Here is a 23284-nt window from a genome sequence, read left to right on the forward strand (position 1 = left end):
TTGAGGGCTTTTATGTCCAATGTGTTTCTTGCATTGCTTCTGCAGTTTTGTTTTAAATAGCACTATAACTTTTGATCTTACTAATGAATACTGAAATAATTGGAACTGGAATTGAAATCCTAGGCCTGCGATGTGTTGAGTTAGCCTTTCCGCCACCACATCCAGTAGTGCGTGTCAGGGCTGGAAATGTATTCATTATTCAATCAGATCCCGTGCAGTTGCTTTGGTTTACTCAGTTACATCAGTGCCACCAATGACTCACTTTTTCTCAGTACAAGCTTTTTCCCAGAAGTAGGACTGATGAGCTAATGGGCCGTTTGCGTGTCCAGACACTGGATAAGACTTAATGAGCTGAAGCAGACCTTTAACATTTCATATTGATGACTTCAGACCAAGTTGTGGTCAGCAAGAGAAAAAACAGTCCACCCAGTGACTCATAACTAAAATACAATCTGCTGCTGGCGCAGGAATTAAAAGAGAAAATACATAGGCTACAAAAAGCAGAAATAGCTCCATTAAGTTTAAGTTTTTCCATTAAGTTTGATGCTTTTATTAATTTTGTTAACTAATGGAGTTGCTTTCAATTCATATAGGATGAATCTATATTCTATACGTCATTAGGATTTTTTGTGAACTTTACAATAGTAAAACAGCGAAATAGGAAAATAAATTGAATCATTTCTTGCAAAAACAACCCATAAAAACAATGTAGATGGATAGTTATTTTTATCTAAGAAAAAGGAAAGTGACACAATTGTGTTCATTTTGAGTTTATTTGGTTTTCTTCATTTGTGTGTTAAAAGTCAGTGATGCACCAACTCTGCCATTTTTAAGAAGTATGTAAAACATGTACGAAAGAGTTCACATTCACCTCTAACTTGCCACCTTTGAATATCGTTGTTTCAACGCGATAATTCAAATTAACTATGTCAGAAACTAAACCGCTATGAAGAGAGAACATAGAACAGATTCATCCATCTGAAGGTACTGCAAAGAATACAATAAATAACTTAGTTTCAAATCCTCCCTTTAAAACAATGAACATTGATCCACCATATCAAGAAACGCAATCAAGTGATTCATATGATCAATATAAACAACAAAGCATGCGATATGGCAGATTTCTGAGAAATACAAAAAACAACAACACAGGTCCACATTGGAGAAACGTATGTTTGGATCAACGGAGAGGGCGATACCCAAATGCAGAGAGCCCACAGCCCGGGCCAGTCGTTGTCCATGTCTGAATTTGTGTGTTTTCGTCCATGTTCCGGCACCCGATGTCGCTTTCGAGTAAAAGCATCACTTTGAACTCTTGACAACAGAAGAAAGTCATTAGTTATTGAAATGCTTTTAGTCCACAGTCCACCTCCATCCCCCAGCTCCGTGAATCCCTCCACATGATACAGGGATCTGTTCAGTGGATCGGAAGTCATTTGAATCGGTGAAATCTGCACTTTGCAGTTCAATTCAGTTTCTTTGATGTGAGCGTCATCTCCTGTCCCGGTCCCGGTCCCGGTATCTGTCTCCCTGCCTGCGGTCATCCCGCTCTCTGCCCCTCTCCCGGTCATCTCTCCTCCCTCTGCCACCCCACTCGGCCTCTCTCTGCCGGTCCCGGTCCTCCCTGTCCCTGGTCCCCTGTCGCTCCCACTCCCTACCTCTTCCTCCACCGCCGCCCCCCCGTTCCTGCAGTAGCCCGACCCCGAGGTTGATGGGTTTACGGAACGGCCTGTCCCGGCCGCCGAACCGCAGCTGCCCGGACTCCTTCTTCCCTCCCTGTCCGCCACCGAGCCGCCGGGGCACCCAGCCCTTAAGCGCCCTCTCCTGCTCAAAATCCACAAAGACTTCGTGCTGGTCGACCACCAACTTGTTGGCGTCCCGGCGGGCCCGGACCACGGACCGCTCCTCCTTGTATTCGATGAAGGCGTACCTTTTGGAGAAGCCCGTGACGATGTCCCGCACCAGCCGGAGCCTCTGGACGTCTCCGTACTTGGAGAACACTTGGTGCAGTTTGTCCTCTGTCGTCAGGGGGTTCAGTCGATACACAAACAGGGTGAGATGCGGGTCTCCAACAACGCCCTTGTTGGGTTTATAGCGGGCGGTCATAGCTCTCCATACCGCCCGGTCGTGGGGCTCCACGTCCGTGCCGTCGATGCTGCCAGCTTTCAGAGGGTCGTACACCTTCGCTATCGGAGTCCACTCGGCCATTTTTATCCACAATTAAGTTACGAAGTTCGTGTTCGGCTATACACGAGTTTACGCGACAGTTTCCACGCCGTTAGTTTTCTACATGAATCGACAATTGCAAGAGTTGCAGAGATTGTTAGGTGTTTACTCCTTCGAACATACACCGACAGAAAGCATCCCGAAGTGTGCGTCCATGAAATCCTTCCGTACCGCAACAAGTATTTCACGCTATAAAGGTTCCTACTTATACTAATTTATTTATATATATTTATATTTATTTATTATATGCAGAAGTAATAAAATAGATAGATAGATGCTAAATAGATGGATGGATGTTCTCAGATGTAAGCTCTGTAGCTGGTATAATTTCAGCCTTGGCACTGTAATTACTGGTCCAGTTTTGAAAATTATTCACAACATAAAAGTAGTTTGACAAGGCCATCCTCACTAAAAGGCCCATTTACTATGTAAACACGTGTTTAAATATCCTCAGTGTCTAATATTTTAGTAGTGGATAACATACAGTTCAACAATAAAAAATAATTGAACGTCAGCCATATTTGTGTGAATTGATTGGTTTATGTGAACACTTGTGAGTGTTCACATATGACATGTGACAAAGGCATTTCTTTACAAAAACATCATTTAATAAACAGTGAAAAACATCTGATTTCACACCACATTGACTCAATTATTACAAAATAATAATTAAGATGACGTCCCTTCACTGCTATGTACAATTATTTTTTTCTTTGTTATTGTCTCAAGGCCACTGTACAGTATCAAACAGCTTTGAAAAAGAGTCAAAGTAAATCGTTCCGTCTATTTCAAAGTATCAGTGTTGTGAAGTAGATGGGTGTAAACCACATTGGCCTTAATAGCATCGATTAGATATTCTGTCTAACTCTACCGATGAACCGTCCAACTCTTCAGCTCCGCTCCATCTGTTTGGTATTGCCATTACATGTCCTCCACGCTCCATTTGTAGGCTTCTTCCTGGACAGCCTTTTTATCGGCCATTCGAGAGTAGCGTTTCTTTTCAAAACCATTTGACCTGTGAGAGAGACTCAATTTAATATAGGGGTAAAATGGTGATAATTATATTATGCATATTCAGTAAATGTTTATAACTGCATTTCTTTTTAGATAGCAGTATTAACTACAACACTTTAGTCCCTCTTTCAACAATTCTCACGCAACAAAAACCCACAAGGACAGCACCTGTCAACTCCATCCCAGCGATAGCCTGGTAGAAGATTGAAGCGGTTGGGAGGTGGGAGTGGGCCTTTGTATCGAGGTTTGTCTGCAAAAATAAAATAAGAGTATTTACGGTTTGATTATATGTGGAAACCATTTTCGAACGGCCAACACAGGAAGAAGGTAGACAAATTTCACCATGTGAGGTATTTCGCTCCTTTTTCCGTCGGAGCATCGCAGCCATTGGATCTCCTTCTCTTTGTTGCTCTCGCAACATGCGGTCGAGATCCTCGTCATCGCGGTGACGTGCCAGAGGCTTCTGGGCTTCAACTACTGCATCCTCAAGTTTCTGCTGGTGCATCTGGCCCTGGGCCAACCTATAAACACACATCGACTTCAGTGGTGGAAACAAACCGGGACACAAAATAAGCGCACTCTGTAGTATACTCTGATGTGTGAGTGTACGCACACTTACCCTCTACCCCACTGAGCGTATTTCTCGTCCTTTGCTGCTTTTTCACCAGCTTTCCTCTTCTTTTCTTCTCTCTCAGTTTCCAAATCTCTCCTTTTGCCAGTCTTGTCTCGGAACACCGTCTGGGCATTGCGGGATTCATCTAATAATAGCAGAAAAATAGGTATAAAATGTAAGAACAGCTAAAAACTATGCCCAAATACAATTGGGAGGCAGCAAGAGCATGTTGAGAATATGAGATGGTGAGTGTGCTTTGTAGTCAATAGCTGTGAAGGAGAATCATCAAAAAAATGAAAGCCAACCTTCTAGTGGTTGGTTTTTTCTTTCGTTGCGACGGTTCTCCTCCTGCTCCTTCCTTAAAACGTCTACAGAAACCAGACCTGCCTTCCCACCAGAAAGCATCCTCGGACCCTGAGAAGAAAACAGGAAGAAGGCCGTGGGTCTGATCAACTGGACTTTGCATAAACACAGCAATTTCAGGCAAATAAGGACATATCCCTCTTTACCCACCTGGGACTGGCCAGACCTACGAGGCGGTGACAGATCTTCATCTGGGTTATTTTCACTTCGTGGCCGTCTCCTGGGAGGCGACTGGTCGGAATCAGAGCCTTGTTTTGTTTTTGAGTGCCTTCTTGGAGGAGATTGGTCAGAGTCTGAAGCTCCTCCCTTTAATCCCCTTTTCCGCGGAGGTGACTGGTCCAAATCTGAATCATGCCTGTTCTGAGCCCCCTTTCCCCGTGGCGAACGATGAGAATTAGGTGAACGATTGTTAACGGGGTTTCTTCTAGCAGGGGATGAATCTGAAAAAGAAATATTGAATTTTTTTGTTGTGTTTATACAATCAACACTTTTTTTACACCATGAATTGTGATATACAATATTATTTAAAGGATTAAGACTTTAAGAATCATTAATTACTAAGAGTCTTCTTATAATGACTTTTGTAAAACCGTAAAATTCCAGAAAAATGAAATGGATGTTTAAGCGAGCAATCACTCAAACGTAATGCACATCACTTTCCCAACTTAATATCTTTCAAATATATTTCTATAAATAAATGGTGACAAACTGCATACCAGCTTTGGAAGGTCCTTTAGTTGTTGTGTTCTCATTACCTTTCTCATCTTTACGTTGCCGAGGAGGTGAAAAGTCTGGAGAGTCATGGCGACCTCTTTTAGAGGGGGATTTGTCTGGAGAGTCATGACGAGTCCTGCTTGATGCCACAGGCTCCGATTGTTGATGATCGCTGCCTTCCACATCTTCTTCGTCTTCATTTTCGTCAGCTATTGGAAGGGGAGACTCAAAGTTAACAACGTTGTTTAGACAGAAAAAGAACAACAAATAACTACATTTACAAAAAGCAATTACCTCCAATTACTTTCCATCTATTGCTGGTCCTGAAGGCTTCCAGCTGTTTCACTTCAGCTGGTCGATCATCAATCACCTCAGCAATCTCAGCAGATAAACAAGAGATGCAATTTCAAGGTTGGTTTGGCAAATTATTTATAACGATGATACATTTTGCCATGCATGGTATCAATCTCTTTAATACCTTTGCATGGCTACGATTATATAAGTCATATACATATACACACACACACACACACACACACACACACACACACACCTGGGATAAGACGATTACAGAACGAAGGCTAATGTGATTTAGCGTTAATGAGCACTTGCTAGCAAACTAACGGCAGATGAGGTTTTAATTCTCACCACTGGCGCTTCCTCTTCGTCCTCTTCGCTCTGATCGTCCTCTACGACCATCTGTTTCCAGTCTATGTCATCGTCGACTATTTTAAGTCTTGAACAAGAGAAGTAAAAGTGAGCGAAGTACACGCACGTTTCATATAAAAGCAGCGCGAAGCAGCAGCAGCTACCGCAGTTAGCTCAACGGCTAACACACACACAACCTGCCCAAAAAGTTTGATTAAAACGTTGCCGTTGACTCACCCCTTTTCGTGAATTTTACGCCGTTTCTTTTTAAGATTCCCTTTGGCTTTTTTGGCATCTTTGTCGGCGGATAAATACCGTTTAAGGTACTCGGCTTTAGAGAGTTCTGGTACTTTGCTGCTAGTTGAAGCGGCCATCGTTATGTTGTCAGAAAGTATGGGTAGCAGCGAGGGTCAAGAAAGACAATTGTGAATCAGAAGCCTTGCTAAAAGCGAATACGCTCACTTAAACTAAGAACGCACTTAATAGGGTGGTGACAACTTCACCGCAATGAAGGGATAATAAGAGTCGTTAGGGCCAAAAAAAAGATGTCATATGATGAATCATATGTACTTGGTAGCTAGTTGGATTGTAGAATTGTCAGTCTTGAGAGTTGAACTGTATTATCTAAACTAGCTAAGAGCTGAAACGAATTCCCTGGAATACAGCTGGAAGAAAAACAGCTTTACTGTCAAAGTAATAGTATTAGCGGGGTACCAAAAGCAGAATCAGCAGTGATAGTACATAGTACAGTATTTTAAGCTTCACTTTCAGTTCAAATAGTATTAGTAGCAGCAGTAGTAATCTATTATTTACAGCAAGAGTAGTAATAGTATTTTTAGTTTACCAGTAGTTGGAGAAATATTAACAAGAGCTGAACCATTAATATAAGTAGTCGTATTAGTGGCAGTAGTGGTAGTAGGAGCAGACCTAGTAATGATAGTAATAGTAGCAAGAGTTGCAGCACTAGTATTAGTAGAAATAGCAGTAGGCAGCTGCAGTAGAAATATAACCAGAAGTAGTAGTTGTAGCAGTATTAGTTTTTTGATTTGTATATTTAGAATAAAAACCTCATTCTAAATTTGCTGTTAAGATACAGTTGTAAACTGTAAATCTGGATAAAATGCATTGCACCGTTAAGAACAATAAGAACCCACGAAACCTATTGATAGAGATATACAGTATATGTGCGTACTACATATTTCTAAAAAAAATAAGAACACTGAATTGACAACAAAACATAAATTCTTTTTAAATAGCATCCCTTTATTGAAAACAAATCCTGCAGCTTAAAAAGTAGTATTGCCATTACAAGTTACTCTGTTTATTTATACACAGATGTGTTCCTCAGCAGCAGAAAGCACATCTCTTAACATCTTTGAGTCATCTTCACTCTTTCTGGTCAGAGAGTTATGAAAACATTCTAAAGCTAATTCAATGCTCTTGGGAGGAAAACAAAAGAGAGACAGACATAATGGCGAGCTGCTGAAAATGTGGGTGTTTTTTATTGATGTTTGATCTCGACAGATGCGTGGTTAGACATGGGTAAGCCAGCACGAGTTTGCACGCCTTCATTTTTAGCTGTGTGTTTGATAGACGAAGAGCAGGAGACAAACGATCCAGGAGCAGGAGCTCTGCAGAAACACGCTCACCGCTGAACACGGGACAAGTTGATCTGCAGAGGGAGAAAAGCGTGGCGCAAATAGTTGTCAAAATGCTCGGTAACAAGTCTCCCACTCACTCATTCTCATGCTCACTGCCTTTGAGGCACAGACACAGACCACCCACCTTTCATCACATTGACTGCTGCAGCCTTCCCGGATATTTTGCACATGTAGGTGGTGTTGTGTGGGAGTTTGTCTGTGAAGCCGTTCAGGGTCATTCTGTAGCCGTGAGGCTCCAGCTCCTCCACGTAGCTTTTGTCTTTGAACTGGCCCTCTGCTGCTGAACCGGAGACGTTGGTGTTAATCAGGGACTCTGTGGTTCCAGAGGACCAGGAGAACTCGTAGCTGTTGATCTGGTTGGGCGTCGGCTTAGTCAGACAGTCTACTCTCAGGTCATAGTCGTCTTCAACACACACGGATATCAGATCGCATTCGGCTGGGATCAGCAACGCTGGAGTAAAACATGGGAGAGCATATGGAGAACGTAGAGGGGATGGGAGGGTTGAGATATATATATGTAATTTAAATTAATAATGTGTAATAATAATGAACGTAAATGTTAAAGTTTACAAGAACAATTTAAGAAGTAATTCTCACCTGCCAGCACTCCAAACACAAACAGAGAATTGATCATGATGGAAAGGCAGTCATCTAACTTTGGAAAAAAAAAGAGTAAAGAAAATAATTTAGAGGATTATTTATACAATGTAAATATTCCAAATTGAAAAGGAAACCATTCAAAACAGTTATTCTCAGCCAGCAGCTTGTGCTCTGCAGGCGGTTATTAGGTTAGTCTTGTGAGGTCATGATGTTATCTACTGTAATTTGATGTGCGTAGACAACAATAAGAAAAAGGGTCAAAACAAAACTGACAGAAAAAATACATATAAATATATTTTGGTCCAGTTAACATTTGTTTTGGCCAAACAATGTTAAGCTGATCTGATCCAAATGACTTTGATTGTCCTCTGGTGGCCTCCAGAACGTGATCTGAGCCCACCTGTAGCCCAATCCAATGACTTGGCATGATTCAAAGTGAAAGAGGGCACAGATCTTTGCTCTGTCTTGTCATTCCTCACATTTTTCCAACGCCCTTGACACATTTTTGAGATTATCTGCATCTGCAAGATCTGCATATAAATATTACACAATGAGTTTTCAATGTTAACTTATAGACTAATGTATCCACATCACTGCACATGGATCATTTCTGTGATCATGCGACATGTGCCTAAATGTTCTAGCATATTCCTTATCTCCTTAACATGACCCAAGAGCTCATATTTATTCCTCAAGCTGCAGCTGAACATCTGCGAGGAGTCTTACCTGCTGTCAGGGCTGGATGATGTAGCTGCTTTTGTCCGACCAGGGGGATAAACAGCTGGTGGCTTCAGTGAGCAGCACTGCAGAGCATCACACTCGTCTTGCCCCTCTGCAGTGCCTGACGGACAGCGGGAGGGCTGCAAAAGTCTGTCGGCATCATCATTTTCACAGACTGCGCGTTCTGACCTTGTTCCCTTTCCCCTCCTCACCGTTGTGTCATTTCTGGAGCTCAACTCATGTCCTGATTTTCCCTTTAGTTACCCTCACCGTTCTGCTTTGGAAGCCATTATTGTACATTATAAAAGAGTGGAATGGAGTTGTTATTGTGATGCACCCTGTCTAGCATGCACACAACTGTTTACTGTTAATTTATGGAGCACATTTATATCATAACTGACATTCTGTATGCACAGTAGGAACGAGCAACACAGAGTGCATCTGTCCCTGTGGAAATTTTCTAGCTCTGTCATACCAACTGACTCATGGAAAATGGCTCAGTGTTTCCACCCTGAGGCCAATAATAGGAATTCCACAAAGAAGGTAGGCTGCAGATTCACAGCATGCATCTCGAAGTGCCAGTGAGGTTCATGAGAAGGTCAGCGCTTGCTATATGTGGAGGAAAATTACCCAAATCTTTCAATGTAAGTCCAGGTCATTTAAAGTTATAAATTGCCTGAATATAGAACATGGGTAAGATATTCTCAGGAATTCATTTCATTCCCTCAATAGTACATATTATAATTGTAAAATACAAAATGAAAACAATAGGCGACGCAATTCTCCAGAAGACCACTGTTATCTCCACATTTTTGAGCTTTATCAGCTCCGAGGGCCAGCTGTTCGACATCTGCACAGATGGATTGCTCACATTTCTACAATCAGTTTGTGGCCTGAATGAGGAACTTGGTGAAACCTACACACAAAAGGGCAGAACATGTCAACTCTGATCCGACTGCATGAGTTTCAAGTTTTATGTTCCATTCCAATGTTTGAAAAGTTTGACACATTTTAGGATTCAAGGCATTAAGGAGTCATAGTACAGTTGAGGGAATGGTGTGTGTGAGTGTGTGTGTTTGTGTGTGAGTGTGTGGGTGTGTGTGTGGGGGGGGGTGTTTACAGTCACTGGGACCTAATTGTCTGGTTGTACCTATTGAGTCTGCTCATTACACCCCCCCACACACCTAATGGGCACTAGAGACAGCCGGCGAGTTTCTCAGCTCAAGGCGGGGGGGGGCTATCTCGGAAATAATCTGCCCACGTGTTAAGCTGCTTTATCCCCGCCCGAGCTTCAGCCCGACAGACCGCCGCTTCATTAGTGAACTCGGCACGAGAGTGGGAGAAAGAAAAAAAGTCACCCCGGGTGAGTTAAATTAAGTTCGATAAATCATTTGTCTGCGGATTAGAGGGGCGTGTCCCGGTCGCATAGATGGAGACCTGGACTGGACACTGACAGAAAAAGACCCGACGCGCCGAACCTGCTGCCGTGCGCTCAGTCCGGGAGGCGGGAGGCGTAAAACAAGTGCACACTGGGAATTGCATCACAGCGAGAAGCTGGCAAAGGTGCTCTGGGAATGGACGCCACCGGATTTTGGATATTCCTGATAACTGCTTGTGTTATTCCAGGTAGGTTGCACTGATTTGAATAATTTTGATGTGAGGTGTGAATCCAGGTGAAAAGATTTCATTTGTAAATCGTAACCAATCACAACGCAGGAGGTAACGTTACGTTTAGCGTAGAGATCGATCAATCCGTGGTTAAAGTTTGATGTCATTGTAGTTAAAATTGTATGCTGTTAAACCCTCTTCAACCTGCTTGAGCATGACATTTAAAAAATGTTTTATTTAGATTTAGGCTTTTATTTTGGTGGATGCACTTCTTTATTATGTATAGATTGGTTTTTACATTAGTGTTCCTTACAAAATAATCAATTTAAAGACTTTATTTGGGTACAGTAGGCTAAAATAAAAAGAATGCAACTCTATGATTAGTCACTCTTGATAAATGATAAGCATATTTTAATTGATAAATGAATCAATCATTAACAAATAATGTACTGTTGTTTTAGAGAGAACTTGCAACAACGTTTGGGTTGCAAAGCAATTATGTTGATAAATCAAGAGTTCTTATTATTACAACCAGTCTGTAAATTAAGAATCAATGATTTATAAATGATAACCAAAGCTATTAGTTTCAAATTACAAACCCCATATAAGGTCATATCAATTATTTTTTGGTGATTTTTTTCATAGTTGAAATACATTTTCAATATTCTATAACGGTTCATTCACATCAGCATCTTACAACCTGTTTTTCTTTAACTAGCATCCAATTTCATAACATCTCAAGCCCAAATAAGCTCATCCCTGACACAATACGACTTTCACACCCGACCATTGCAAAAAGTCTAAGCAGGCTGTTGCATTTTTGTCACTGTGTGTTACACAGTTGTCCAACTAAACTCGCCTTCAGCAGGTGCAGTGATGTAATCACACTAAGATGAGGTCGCCCCCGCAGATGGCATCCCCTCATTTACAGTGCTGTGTTTGTGTGTGTGTGTGTGTGTGTGTGTTTGAATGACTGTAACTCTTTCCGCATTCTAACAGGTGCAGCTGTGTAATCACACTAAGCTGGGGTCAAACATGCAGCTAGCATCTGACTTGTGGCAGTGTAATAAAGGGGGGGGGGGGGGGGATGTCATACATATTACTTGATAACAAAAGCGATTGTGGCAGCATGCGGATGCCTTTAGCTGCTGTGACATCTGCTGTGATTGCTTTTTTCACTCACTCAGTGGTAACCCCCCCCCTCTGCTGTAGTTGAGCAGTAATTTGCTGGTGTGTATGTGCTACTTCTGAATGTGAGGCTGCGCCATGTGTGGGATTGTCATGTTGAAGGACAGAGCGGTGGATTAGAGCTACACATGGAGCAGGACGGCTACAACAGCCTGATCGCTGCCAGGTGTCAGCCTGCCGACTGTTTGCTGCAGTGAGTCCGTCTTCCTCTGGATGGTGCAGGCTGCTGGGGGCTCGTCAGGCTGTCAGTGGGTGACAGACTCATGAGTCCCCAGCAGGTTGGCTCGAGCCCTTCACAGACAAATCACTGCCATGTTCCTGCACATAAATCACAGTCTTTCGGCTGCAGAAAGGACACAGAAAAGGATGACCGAGACTGACAGACAGGCACATTTTTTGCATAATCCACTGTCTGCAGCTGGAACACACAGACTCCACAAAATATAATCCAGCGCAAGCACATAGGCCTTCTGGCCTCGTGCTCTTTTGTTTTGTCTCTTTTTTTTGTGCACCCGTCCTCTCCAGATTTGGCCCTTTTGAAGTCTCTCTTCCCCTGAAGTGTCAGTCAGGCGGCTGAACGTTCTCACACAGACATTTTGTTTATTTATCTCCATCTCTTTGTGGCATTTTATTCTCCACTTATTTTCCAAAACAGACGCCGCGGCAACAGTCACTATAATCCTGTGAGCTGCACGCTGAACACTGGCCAAGTGCACACTCCACGTTCCCGCAGTGCCACTGAGATTACACACCCACACTAACACGCACACGTATCCGTGCATGTGCAGACAGATCCCAATCACAAAGAGATTATAATCAATGTAGTGGAAAAATGAGGGAATATCTTAAAAAATTGGGGAGCGCACAACCGCATCCCGAGTGAATAATAATAATAATAACAGGAACTGGCACACACTCGTATCAATCTGTCAGTTTCAGGCTGCACGTAGTTTTGCAACGGCACGGTTTTAGCGCAGGTTTTGTGCGTGTGTCAGCCTGTCTTGACCGCGCTTCAGTTTCCCCCACATGGAACCGAGTCCCAACACCAAAGACATAAACACAGTGTGTAATCCCCGATCAATCACAGATTTGAAATCCTGAAGATTAAACAGTTAATCTGTGCACTTCTGTTTCTCTCGCTCTGTTTTTTATTTTCTCGTCTGTCGCAAGTTTTTTTCAGTATCTGATTGCTGGAAGAAAATTGTATTTTGTTCAGCATTCAAAAATTGTAGTTTAATACCATAATCTTTATTTTTAGCACCACTGCAGATAATGATGGCAGCTTCATTCTTTCAGGCTGTTTTCTAGGATGTATCTTATTTGAATCTATCAGTGGCTGGAAAACTCTTGAAAACATATTTTCCTAATCTCAAAGAGGCTTTCCTGTTTAAAAAAGGGGTAAATACAACAATGATCATACTTTAATTTCTGTAGGTGTATCCGTCTCTCTGTTTAACTCTCTCACACACACACAAGAAGAGGTTAAAGTGGTTCAGCATACAGTGACAATGAGGTAGGAAGATGGAGGATATGTACTCAGGATATGAACAAAAGGACCCACTAACACGGCGTGTTGCTCTTGCTCTTTTCGAATGTAACTATGGTGCGAATGGTGCCCATTCAAGCTTGAAACAATATTCCTATTGTTTTGCTACGTTCCCATGGTCGTCTCTTGCCAGTGTGCTGCTGTTTACAGTTTGTTGTCATGGGCTGAGGTCATTTCCCATCGCCTAAACAATAGAAGAATGTCCGCATACGCAGCGGAAAAGAGGAAGGTGGGAGAGACGTGGGACCAAACGCGGTGTGAAAGGTTGTGTGTCTTTGTGATAGTGAGCTTGGCTCCTCTGTGGGTCCGGTTCTCACCTAAAGCCCCTTAATCAGCTCAGCAACTGAGCTCTGTAGGGGGGATTCCCAGTGGGATACGTGTGTGTGTGTGTCATTTATATGGTTAAGACAAAGAAAAAGACACAAGTGAAAGGACTTAATAAAGCAGGATATAAAGCAGGACTGAATAAGAGAATAAGAGATTGACTTGCGGTTTATCTGTGTTTTTCACGAGAATGCTTTTATGTTTCTTGACATTACCAGTGCATAGAAAGTGGGGGATGGGCCAGTAATGCACCACAAACAATCTCATACTAATCTCAAGACAATCTCAGGCTAAAACAGACACTGGCTGTAACTTGAAATACATCCGCAATACATATTTTTACAATTGTTCACCAAGATGTGAATCCAGAGATGTTATAATACCTTTCATTCATTTCCTGTAACACCAATTTGAAAGATTACTTCTCATTAATGTTAAAATCTCGACAACACTGATGAAAAGGTCAAATAAGGTCCTTATCCAAAGGCAGGGAGGTTGATAAACATGCACCAATATATTTGTTAAGAACGAATCTTCAAAGTATTCCCACTAAAACATTTGATAACATGGAACTGTCCATATGTATGGCAGCAAATGGACTGTCATGCAGATGCACTTTTTAATATCCTAAATGCTGTAATCTACTCACGCTGCGTGCGTTCCACACGAACACACAATCATTTGTAAAAGTGAACTCCAGCTTTAATATGAAACTACTAAAGGTATTAATAAAACAAAATGAGGCTCAGATTGTGCTGCACATTGTGTGATGGCCATCTTTTAGATAAATGATGTCAGCAGTACAAATGGGTCCTTTTAGGTCTGTATATCTAAGCTCTCGCGTGCATCCACACGACTTGCACAAATGTTGCACACCAAACACGATTTTTTTTACAGATTCATATTATCCGCGGCGAAATCTAAACTAATCTATTAAAATAGGGAATTACTATATTTTTCTAATTCTAATCTAATTGAGGTTTTGTTTTTGTGTTTTTGTGTTGTCTTTTTCCTTAAATCTGTTCTTTTCGTTCCTCAAAAGAGATTTCAAAATAAAGTCTTCCATCAGTTGAATTTGAAGTACTTTTCTTGAATACTTTTGTAGCTCATTGCAATTTAAGAAACCAGCAAAGTCATAAAGCAGTGAAGTTTTAACCGCAGAATAGACAGTATTATTTATAGCGTTTTGTTTACTTTTGTGAGAATTTTGCTTTAAGACGGCTTCAAGTAAACTACTTTTAACTTTTTATAATGTATATGTAGTTTGTAGAGAAAATTGCTGATTTCCAGTAGCTGACACCTCCTCCTATCTGGATGTTGAATTATATGAATCCACCCACAGTGTTTAGAGAGATTTGAGACCTTGATGCTTCACTGTATTTCAGAGCTTATTAGCTTCCTGTTCTTACCCAGGCCTAATCTGTGGTTGACCTTTATTTTGCTCATTGTTCAAGCATTTTATAATGTCAGGAGACATGACATCACATGATGCCAAATCTTACATTCAATCCCAAAACCCCTACATTACCAGTCACGGTCTACAAATCAGAATCTAAATGAACTTGTTGCTCCCTCCAACATGTTGTGTAGACGTATTATTTGTGTCTCTCTAGTGAAAGTAGCTAACATCTAATTCAAAGTAGTTTCTAGAATTATTTAAAGTTGAAAGAATGAATGTGTGTGAAAAATGTTGGTGCGTAGAACTGGACCAGCTGGAGGGGAATCTGCTGCTCTGAGCTTTGGTTTCATACGTTTTTTAAAATATTTTAAAAATATTTTTCTCCCATGTGACTTAAAATAAAAATAAGATTTCTAAATTCAGTGTCAGATGAAAAAGAGCACTGACCCAACAAATGAAGTTCAACAAACCTGAAAGAATGACCACAAAAACAGTTTGATATGTGACAAAAATGTTAAATGTACAATTTATTTGCTACTGGTATTACTTTTTTAAACAAGGGGACCTTAGGAGAGATAGTTTTGATGCTGTCACCACTGGTTTTATTTTAGTCCATTGCCTTTGAAAGAGACGAGAACACTGATGGACCAATCAATATCCCTCCATTAATAGCACGGGAATATTGAATTACATGATGAAGAATGAACTATAGTGCCTCATGTATCTGCTTCTTTAAAAATACAATATTTCCAAAGTGGAAATTACCCCTGAGGATGGGACATTCAGCAATATATATATATATATATATATATATATTATATGTCGAAGCAATGGTTAAGTCTGTAAAACCTTTGATAATTGAATTAACGATGGCTGGTAATTGAGTCAGTGATGTATATTTAGTGTGTGTGTGTGTGTGTGTGTGTGTGTGTGTGTGTGTGTGTGTGTGTGTGTGTGTGTGTTCAACCATGCATGTGTGAGAATGAGAGCAACCATTGTCCTGCACTGTTTAGTTCAAGGTTCCATCATTGCTCTACATCCGGCATCACAATTAACAGTAGATGCATTCTCTTTGGAGCTATCACATTAAACAGGATGTTACTCAGCGTATCAGAACGTATCTGTACTCATGTACGTCTAAGAAGCCCGCGTACAAGCTGTGGATCGGTTATAGGGCATCAGTCAGTCAGTGGGAACAGTAACCAAACAACTTATTTATACCTCACTCTAATCCACAACCTTTGACCTCAGCTCACGCTGCTGAAATCTATCACTTTTGACAGCTCGGCGCACTCTAGCAGCTCAACAAGCTGTGCTAACTGTGAACCGCTTAGACCGCGCAGGGCGGAAGCCGCCAACATTAGCGTGCTGAGCATATACCGGGGAAATAAGTGAAAGCCATGTTTTTCTTTACCTGTTGTGTTTCTTCTTAAGGAATAAATGGCCAGACTGTTGAAATGGATGATGGGAAGTGGGGCTTCGCCGGCTCAAAGGTGGATCTCCGCTGTCGGTTCATCAACAGCTTCCCACCTGTCAAAATCTCCCAGGTATTCAGCAGCCCAAATCCCTCTAGATCGGACTGAAATAATATACAGGCCATCTCAGCGCACATACACGTTTTCCCTAAATGTAATGAAATATCAGCCGGTCCCTCTAAAACACAGAGGTCACGTATAAAGCATGAGATGTGAGATCTCTTCACCAGATAAGCCCGTTTTAGCCAAATAGCTATTACATTTGCTACTACGGCTACTACACAATGACGTGATTTTCAGAGAAAGTAATGTTCATTTAAGTGAGGCATTAGAATCAAGAGGAGTCTCTTCTGAACTGAAGTGCAAGTTTGATATTCATATGTTTTTATGTCAGATAAAAAGTGTTTTTCCTTTTAAAATGGCCATTAATAATGAACAATAATTAATTTGCAATATGCAATGTAGTTAATTGCCTAAGACCACTGTCTGTTGTCATGCCTAGTATACCAGTGTCAGATGCCTAATGGTTCATATCACTTCATCCATTCTTCTTTCCCAAGGTAACATGGCAGAAGCTGGTGAACGGCACGAAGCAGAACGTGGCAATCGCCAATCCCTCCCTGGGTGTGTCCGTAGCGCCGCCATACAGGGACCGCGTTACCTTCAAGAATGCTGCAGTGAGGCGGCGAACTCCGACCCTGGAAGACACCACCATCACCTTCTCCCTGCTGCGCCTCGCCGACGAATCCACCTACATCTGTGAATACACCACCTTCCCTGCGGGGAACCGGGAAAACGCTGTAAACCTCACCGTCTACGGTAAGTTACTTACTTATACTTATTTAAGTGAAAAGTTAAATGTTATAAAAGTTATACGTGGATTGTTCTCCTCACAAATAATGGAGGAGAGTTGTTTAAGATATAACTTCATAATCCGTGGGAGTTAGACGTGGTTATAGGCATATTTTTGTTTTCTTTTTGAGGGCAATGGACCTCATTGAGCAAATAAAGAAAATATGCTTATTTGCCAAAAGGTGTAAAAATCTTATTTAAGGTCTTGACGGACATACAAAGTCTTCATTACTAGCAATGTTTTTTTAAGGACCTAAAATAGAATTTTGTATAGAAACTACTGTTGTTTCCAAAGTCAAGAATACACTTTAAAAATACTGTACATAGTTTGCAAATGGAGTTTAGAGGAGGGGAGGTTGACTGCTGTTCATATGCACTATATTTTTACGTGTCATCACCTCGTACATCCGTGGCTAAATATTATGCCATTATCACGCTTAAAAAACATACTGATACTGGATTAATGTTTGTTTTTCATTTTTGTTTCATCAGTCCGGCCAACAACTCAGATGAGTCTGTCCACACCGACGCTGGTGGCGCGTTCATCCAATCTGAAAACACCGGTGGCCACTTGCGTCTCTGCCAACGGAAAACCAGCCGGTTCCATCAGGTGCGTGGATGCTTTAATGGACAAAGTCTTTTCTCTCCCTTGAATCCCCCCTCCCCCTTAACCCCCCTTTCTAGTTTTGATAAAGCATGTGTACCCTGGTTGTTTAAACTGCAAAGCAGCCGACATTGTTGTATCTCTGTGGCCCAGATGGGAGACGAGGGTGCCGGGAGAAGTGACCACCCGAGAGTACCGGAACTCAGACGGGACCTTCACTGTTCAGAGTGACTATATTTTGGTGCCCAGCAGAGAAACACACAAGGAGACGCTCACCTGCGTCACCACCTACAACGAGGAGGTCTTCACTGACAGTGTCACCCTCGACATTCAGTGTACGTCTTTTTTTCAGACAACATTATATGGTCAGAATGCAGTAACCAATTATTTTGCACAAACATGTCAGCACTCAAACTGTACAAGTCGATTTTAAAATGTATTCCTGAAAATGCCAAAGAAATGTCATGGACATTTTCTTTTAAATTTCATTTTCTGTTATTTGTATATGTTGTTACCAGATGAGCCAGATGTTTCGGTGGACGGGTTTGATGGAAACTGGTATCTGAACCGAGAGAACGTCCAGCTGAGCTGCCAAGCTGATGCCAACCCGCCCGTCTCTCTGTATCAGTGGAGACTGTGAGTACAAAGTCTGTTTACTTACAACCAACAAGAAAACATTACGAATCAGGTTTTTCTTGATGTATTATATTGGCGTCTGTCTTCCCAGCAACTTTTGTTTGCTATTTCTGAAGCACGAATATTTACTTTTTTTCCACACAAGTGAAACAACAAACAATACAACAACTGCTGCTTGCCTTGTTTTTTGCCTCTTTGATTGAATTTCTTGCCCTTAACTCGTAGACATCTGTACTTGTGCTATGATTGCCTTCCTGCACATACAACGGGATTATTGTTATTGACAGTTTTGAATAGGCTCTGTTCTGTATCAGTTACACAACAGTTCACTTACACTGTAAGATAATTTTGTTATTGTCTCTTCTATTTTAATAATTCTATCTTGTGGAAATGGGATTAATACCGCAAGGATTTTAAAGAGTTATTGACATGAAAAAAATGTTGTCGATGTTGAACTTTTCTGTATTTTTCTGCGTGTTTCTTCAGAATTAATGGCTCCATACCAAGCAATGCAGAGATCCGAGACAACGTCCTGACCCTTAAAGGGCCGGTCACGTATGACATGCAGGGCACCTATGTGTGTGATGCAACCAACAGCATCGGGACACGATCTGGCTCTTTGGAGATCAGCATTCTAGGTATGTTTACCGTCTCTGGTCATTTGATCTGACGCTTACTGTACCCCCGAATGCTACTGTAAACAAGGAATGTGTTTGTCTGAATTCTGCGTGTGTTTTCTCCCTAGAAAAGCCTCTGCCGCAGATTGCCACTGGTGACGTCATCAGTGTAATCGCGTTGTTACTGGCTGCTGGAGTTCTCATGGGCATCACCATCACCGTCCTGGTGCTCAAAATAAGAAGTAGAAAAGGGAACTCCTCGTACGTAAACATTCGCTTATATCTCCATCGTCTCCACGGGCTTTGCATCCTCTCCCACCATCCCAGTGACCTAACTTGTGTTATCCTTGATCAGAAACGCCTCCCCGTCCAGAAAAGCTTCCCAGCAGATGAGGAAAAGACCAGTAGATGATATCCAGGTAATCTATCTGTTGTGTTTGTACTTAATTTATCACAAGTACCACACATCAGAGGGTGGTGAGTGTGGTAAACTTTAGAATTTTTTTTCTGACATTTGGTAAAATTGAGGTTGGTATTTTTCTTTGGCAGAAGAGTATGTACGCTTCTGTAGGCCAGCGGAGGCGTTTAACCTGTCAAACAATCCCAGTGGACATAGTGAGTCCATCACAAAAGCATGATGTCATCCATTGCGACCAGACTGACCTTTGTACTTTACCAATACGTAGTTTTAGCAGCTTTGTGAACAGCTCTCAAAAGGAAATTCTTAAGATCCTTGGCTAGCATATGTCTAATGTTGTGTTATACTATATTGGTTTTTGGTAATACTAAAGTGGTTTCAGTAAGGTTTAACAATAATTGCACATTGACTCTTTATGAATTTAAACTCATCCCTGATGTTTGAACATTTGTGCCCTACCAGCATATTAGTATTAAAAGAAAGTTGTAAATTGTAGACTTTAAGGTAATAAGAATAATAAAGCTGGAACTCGTCCCACCCTACCAGAAGAACATTCATTCTTTTGTATTCCTCACAGCGTCAAGAGTCTATGCAGCTCTTATTCTCGGACGAGCAGCTTGCACAGACACTCATAAAAACATTGGTCATGTGGTACCTTTAAGTACATGTACTGTATGCATGCAAGTACACATACAGAATATCTGTAATAGCCAGTTGCAGAGTTGGTTTCTAACTTGGGTGCAACGTGTCTCTCATTTCTCTGCAGCACTCAGGGCGGTTTTATGAAGAGCTCCCAAACACAGCGGACTACGTTAGCTACAGGCTTGCCTGCAACAAGGAGGACTACCCAGATCCCTACTCCCCCCCCATCAAGCCTCCTCTCTCGTTTCTGCCCCAACACCCCTACCACTCCCCTCAACCGCCCACCGCGTCCACCAGCAGCAGCGGCACCAACACGCCAAAAAACACCTTGTCTCCTCCCACCCATACCACTGCCATCTTCAAATACCCATCGGTGTCCGGCCTGTCTTCTCCTCCCCCGGGAGTGGCGGCGTACACTTTTCCCAAAGAGCAGTACGTGTGAGCCGACACCTTTTTAACAAAAACTCAAACATCTCCAGCGATTCCAGATGAAACGACCAAATGAAAACTCTTTCTTAAGAGGAGGCTGGCAAAAGTGTGGTGGACCCTGGACTATCAGGGGACGTTTCTGCACCGACTGCATTGTTGTGATCGGCTCTGGGCGTCAAAGGAATATTCAGCTGTTCTTGTTGAACTCGGAATGAACTCCAATTTTTGATTTTTTGTTTTGGCTGCTCATTTTTTGTGTTCTTTGAAAAGGAAACATTGTGAACCATGTTCTGGACGTTTAGGGTGGATGGAGGTCAAGTTAAATGTTATTTGACGGTCGGCGTAAAAAAGGATATTGCACGGATTTATTACATTTGATTGGAAGATACTCCAAGCTAAACGGATAGGATTACCTCTTGATATTTATGTGGTTTAGCCCTTATAATCCTCTATTGTAATATTTTGTAAGAAAAAAAAGAGAAAAACAAACATAATTTTCCTGCTTTGTTTTGAATACCGACTCTTCATTCTGTGTCGTACACGCATGCAACATCATATTCCTGAGGAACCGCAGACCTTTTTGGTTTTACCTTCTTTTAATACTTTTGCTGTGATGTATTTTTTGTATTGTTTATGTTTTTTTTTGGTAAAGGACAAAAATCCCAAAACATTTTTACTTACTAAAGACATTTTTGTTGAAATGTATGTTTTTATTTGTGGTATTTGTGAATTTTAGTATTCATTGACACTGATTGGATGAGACTTGAATTTTTAGCATTCAAATAAAACTTGTAACAACGCGGATTTAAGACAAGAAAAGAAAACCACTCTTCTCTTTCTTTACTAATTTGTTTTCTCAGATTCAATAGAGCAATAAGATGTTTTCTTGGACATTCACAAACTAAAAGAAAGGTCTTGTACATCTTTATTCATGAAAACAAGGTGCTTGGGATACTAGCAAGGTCGTAAATTGTGGCATGCATGGATGTTTTGGCGAAAATTGCATTGACCGTGGAGGGGTCGAGTTGCAAAATGAAAAATTGGCTCACTAACACACGCTTTGGATTAGCCCTCGATATTGGGCCAAAGCTATCTGCCTGAAATAGGGTATGTACATATGTAATGTTACAGGATGTACAAAAAACCCTTTTGGAGAAATACCGCTGTAATTTAGCAAACTCCTCCTCCTCCTATGATTGAATCATATTTGGTTTTTATGATCTTGACACTGTAGTGGGGAAAATATGTCAAAGGGTTGAATATTTACCACACCGTGTATGCGTGGCGGCACAAAACACCATTTGTCTAATCCGCTTCAAAGTCATAACATCCTGATCATGATGACATTAATATTACAATTTTGAACTTTTGTAAGATCGCCACCTAGTGGCAACAGCAAGTCATAGGTTGTGCACTTCCACATCCTCGCAGATTGAAAATCCAGCTTGATTTTGGGACCCGACCAATGCTGCGTGCAGCTTTAATTATGTTGGTGATTTCATCAGTGGCCTTTATGCGCTACTGTGTTTGTAGCAGCTAGCTTGTAGAAGCTAGGGCTCAATGGGTGGCCATTTTGGGCTAGACACAAATATCTCAACTATTCGTTGGTTGCGGTGAACATTTATCTTGTCCCAATTAGTGAATGTTAGCATGCTTACAAAACTTACCCAAAAGGGTGAAAAGGTTTATTATAGGCCTGCTAAATAATGTTAGCATCGTTGTTGCGAGCATGTCAGTATACTGTTAGCAGTGTGCTCACAGAGCTGCGATAGCATCTCTGTAGACTTCCAGTAGGTTGCAACCAGGTCCAGGTTGCACTAATTAGTCTGGATTAGAGAAAACCGTAATTCTATTAAATCTCATTTGCTACTCCCTGACCTACTCATTGCGTCACGTCACACAGTTCAACCGATGTTTCATGGATTTTGATCATATTGACTTCTAATGGTTACATATTATATGTTGAGAAAACAAACTGATAAAGAGTTAAACAGAAACTGCTCCAGTTATCCTCCAAATAATTGCTAATGTTGCTCTGTCACTGCTGGGTAAACATACATAAGCTACACAATTACAAGTCTGCCGTAATTTATATTTTATAAGGAGATGATGTGTCAGAGTTGTTTACAGCTCAGTTGTCTAACAAATCAGGTACTGCAGGTTTTGTTTTAAAGTTAAATTAGTGGTCCTCAAGCAGTGTCGTTTTCACACCATTCTTGCTTCTAGCAAGCCAAAGCATTTTCTTTTTGTCTTACAAAACTGGGATAATTTCTATTTTCCCAAGCTGCCCTTTGTGTCTGATGCTGCTTTCGTGTGCTGATGAAATCGCTAACAATGAATCCCCAAACGGCGCCAGCAAACAGTTTGCTGCAGGTTCCCTGTGCGCGGCTCTCACGGGGCGCTCACAGACTTTTCAGCCTTGATGTTCAGCTCCAGCTTCAGCTGCCAGCTCAGCATGACCGAGCTTCCCTTTCTTCACATCCTTTTTTTCTTTAGTGGAATCTTTCCATGGCACAGCAAGTGTCAAATTCAAATCCTCGGGGGAGTGTTGGAACATTGTCAGAGGGAGGAGGCGGTCGCATGGTTGACAAGAAAGTTGCTGGTTATGTCTTGCTTTCACAAACAGCCTTTTTTGCAATGAACCGACAGATCTACATGCATATGCACGTCTGTTAACTGTTTGCTCTTTACTAGATATACATGGACATACATTATTTTAAAATACAGAAGAAAATGCAGGAATATGACATTGCTATTATGGTTTTGGTGTGATTCTAATTCGGGATAAAAGTGACATCTATCTGCAACATTTGCATTTCAGTCTCTGCCAAGGGAAGGAAATTGATCTCTGTCCTTCATTCATTAATGACACACGTCTCACTTTGCATACTCATAGATCCACTTATTGATTCCTCTCCTCCTCATTTTTCACTCACATTAGAATTATTTAAAGAATAAGAGTAATTGTTAATGATTGTGAATGATGA

At 41.4% G+C, this 23284-nt stretch overlaps 4 protein-coding genes across 4 annotated transcripts; 1 reads left to right on the plus strand and 3 right to left on the minus strand.

The window, feature by feature from the left end:
* Window positions 1-754: 754 nt before the first annotated feature.
* Window positions 755-2646, minus strand: snrnp35 (small nuclear ribonucleoprotein 35 (U11/U12)). Its single transcript, XM_040182558.2, has one exon. It carries the CDS (start codon window positions 2206-2208, stop codon window positions 1492-1494), a length of 717 nt encoding a protein of 238 aa, XP_040038492.2. The 5' UTR covers window positions 2209-2646; the 3' UTR covers window positions 755-1491.
* Window positions 2647-2812: 166 nt separating this feature from the next.
* On the minus strand, window positions 2813-6033 carry bud13 (BUD13 homolog). Its single transcript, XM_040182557.2, has 10 exons — window positions 5816-6033; window positions 5579-5666; window positions 5225-5309; window positions 4972-5139; window positions 4367-4656; window positions 4159-4267; window positions 3860-3998; window positions 3583-3761; window positions 3409-3490; window positions 2813-3241 (listed from the first exon to the last, which is right to left on the minus strand). Exons 1-10 carry the CDS (start codon window positions 5950-5952, stop codon window positions 3148-3150), a joined length of 1371 nt encoding a protein of 456 aa, XP_040038491.2. The 5' UTR covers window positions 5953-6033; the 3' UTR covers window positions 2813-3147.
* A 790-nt stretch (window positions 6034-6823) lies between these two features.
* On the minus strand, window positions 6824-9027 carry LOC144410358 (uncharacterized). The gene is made up of 4 exons (XM_078106693.1): window positions 8566-9027; window positions 7837-7894; window positions 7364-7690; window positions 6824-7250 (listed from the first exon to the last, which is right to left on the minus strand). Exons 2-4 carry the CDS (start codon window positions 7871-7873, stop codon window positions 7153-7155), a joined length of 462 nt encoding a protein of 153 aa, XP_077962819.1. The 5' UTR covers window positions 7874-7894; window positions 8566-9027; the 3' UTR covers window positions 6824-7152.
* A 594-nt stretch (window positions 9028-9621) lies between these two features.
* nectin1a (nectin cell adhesion molecule 1a) lies at window positions 9622-21121 on the plus strand. Its single transcript, XM_040182528.2, has 10 exons — window positions 9622-10185; window positions 16059-16171; window positions 16660-16918; window positions 17444-17561; window positions 17709-17890; window positions 18074-18191; window positions 18678-18829; window positions 18937-19069; window positions 19164-19227; window positions 19993-21121. Exons 1-10 carry the CDS (start codon window positions 10134-10136, stop codon window positions 20308-20310), a joined length of 1509 nt encoding a protein of 502 aa, XP_040038462.1. The 5' UTR covers window positions 9622-10133; the 3' UTR covers window positions 20311-21121.
* Window positions 21122-23284: the final 2163 nt, after the last annotated feature.

This window comes from Gasterosteus aculeatus, chromosome 7, assembly GCF_964276395.1.
Source record: "Gasterosteus aculeatus chromosome 7, fGasAcu3.hap1.1, whole genome shotgun sequence".
NCBI lineage: Eukaryota > Metazoa > Chordata > Actinopteri > Perciformes > Gasterosteidae > Gasterosteus > Gasterosteus aculeatus.

Coding starts and splice junctions, on each gene's coding strand:
- nectin1a (XM_040182528.2), top strand. CDS start 10,134: ATGGACGCCACCGGATTTTGGATATTCCTGATAACTGCTTGTGTTATT. Junction 17,891..18,073: donor TGTCACCCTCGACATTCAGT/GTACGTCTTTTT, acceptor TGTTGTTACCAG/ATGAGCCAGATGTTTCGGTG. Junction 18,830..18,936: donor TTTGGAGATCAGCATTCTAG/GTATGTTTACCG, acceptor TTTTCTCCCTAG/AAAAGCCTCTGCCGCAGATT.
- snrnp35 (XM_040182558.2), bottom strand. CDS start 2,208: ATGGCCGAGTGGACTCCGATAGCGAAGGTGTACGACCCTCTGAAAGCT.
- LOC144410358 (XM_078106693.1), bottom strand. CDS start 7,873: ATGATCAATTCTCTGTTTGTGTTTGGAGTGCTGGCAG. Junction 7,691..7,836: donor TGTGTTTGGAGTGCTGGCAG/GTGAGAATTACT, acceptor GTTTTACTCCAG/CGTTGCTGATCCCAGCCGAA. Junction 7,251..7,363: donor AGCAGTCAATGTGATGAAAG/GTGGGTGGTCTG, acceptor CTCCCTCTGCAG/ATCAACTTGTCCCGTGTTCA.
- bud13 (XM_040182557.2), bottom strand. CDS start 5,952: ATGGCCGCTTCAACTAGCAGCAAAGTACCAGAACTCTCTAAAGCCGAG. Junction 5,667..5,815: donor CGTAAAATTCACGAAAAGGG/GTGAGTCAACGG, acceptor CTCTTGTTCAAG/ACTTAAAATAGTCGACGATG. Junction 3,999..4,158: donor AAAAAACCAACCACTAGAAG/GTTGGCTTTCAT, acceptor TGCTATTATTAG/ATGAATCCCGCAATGCCCAG.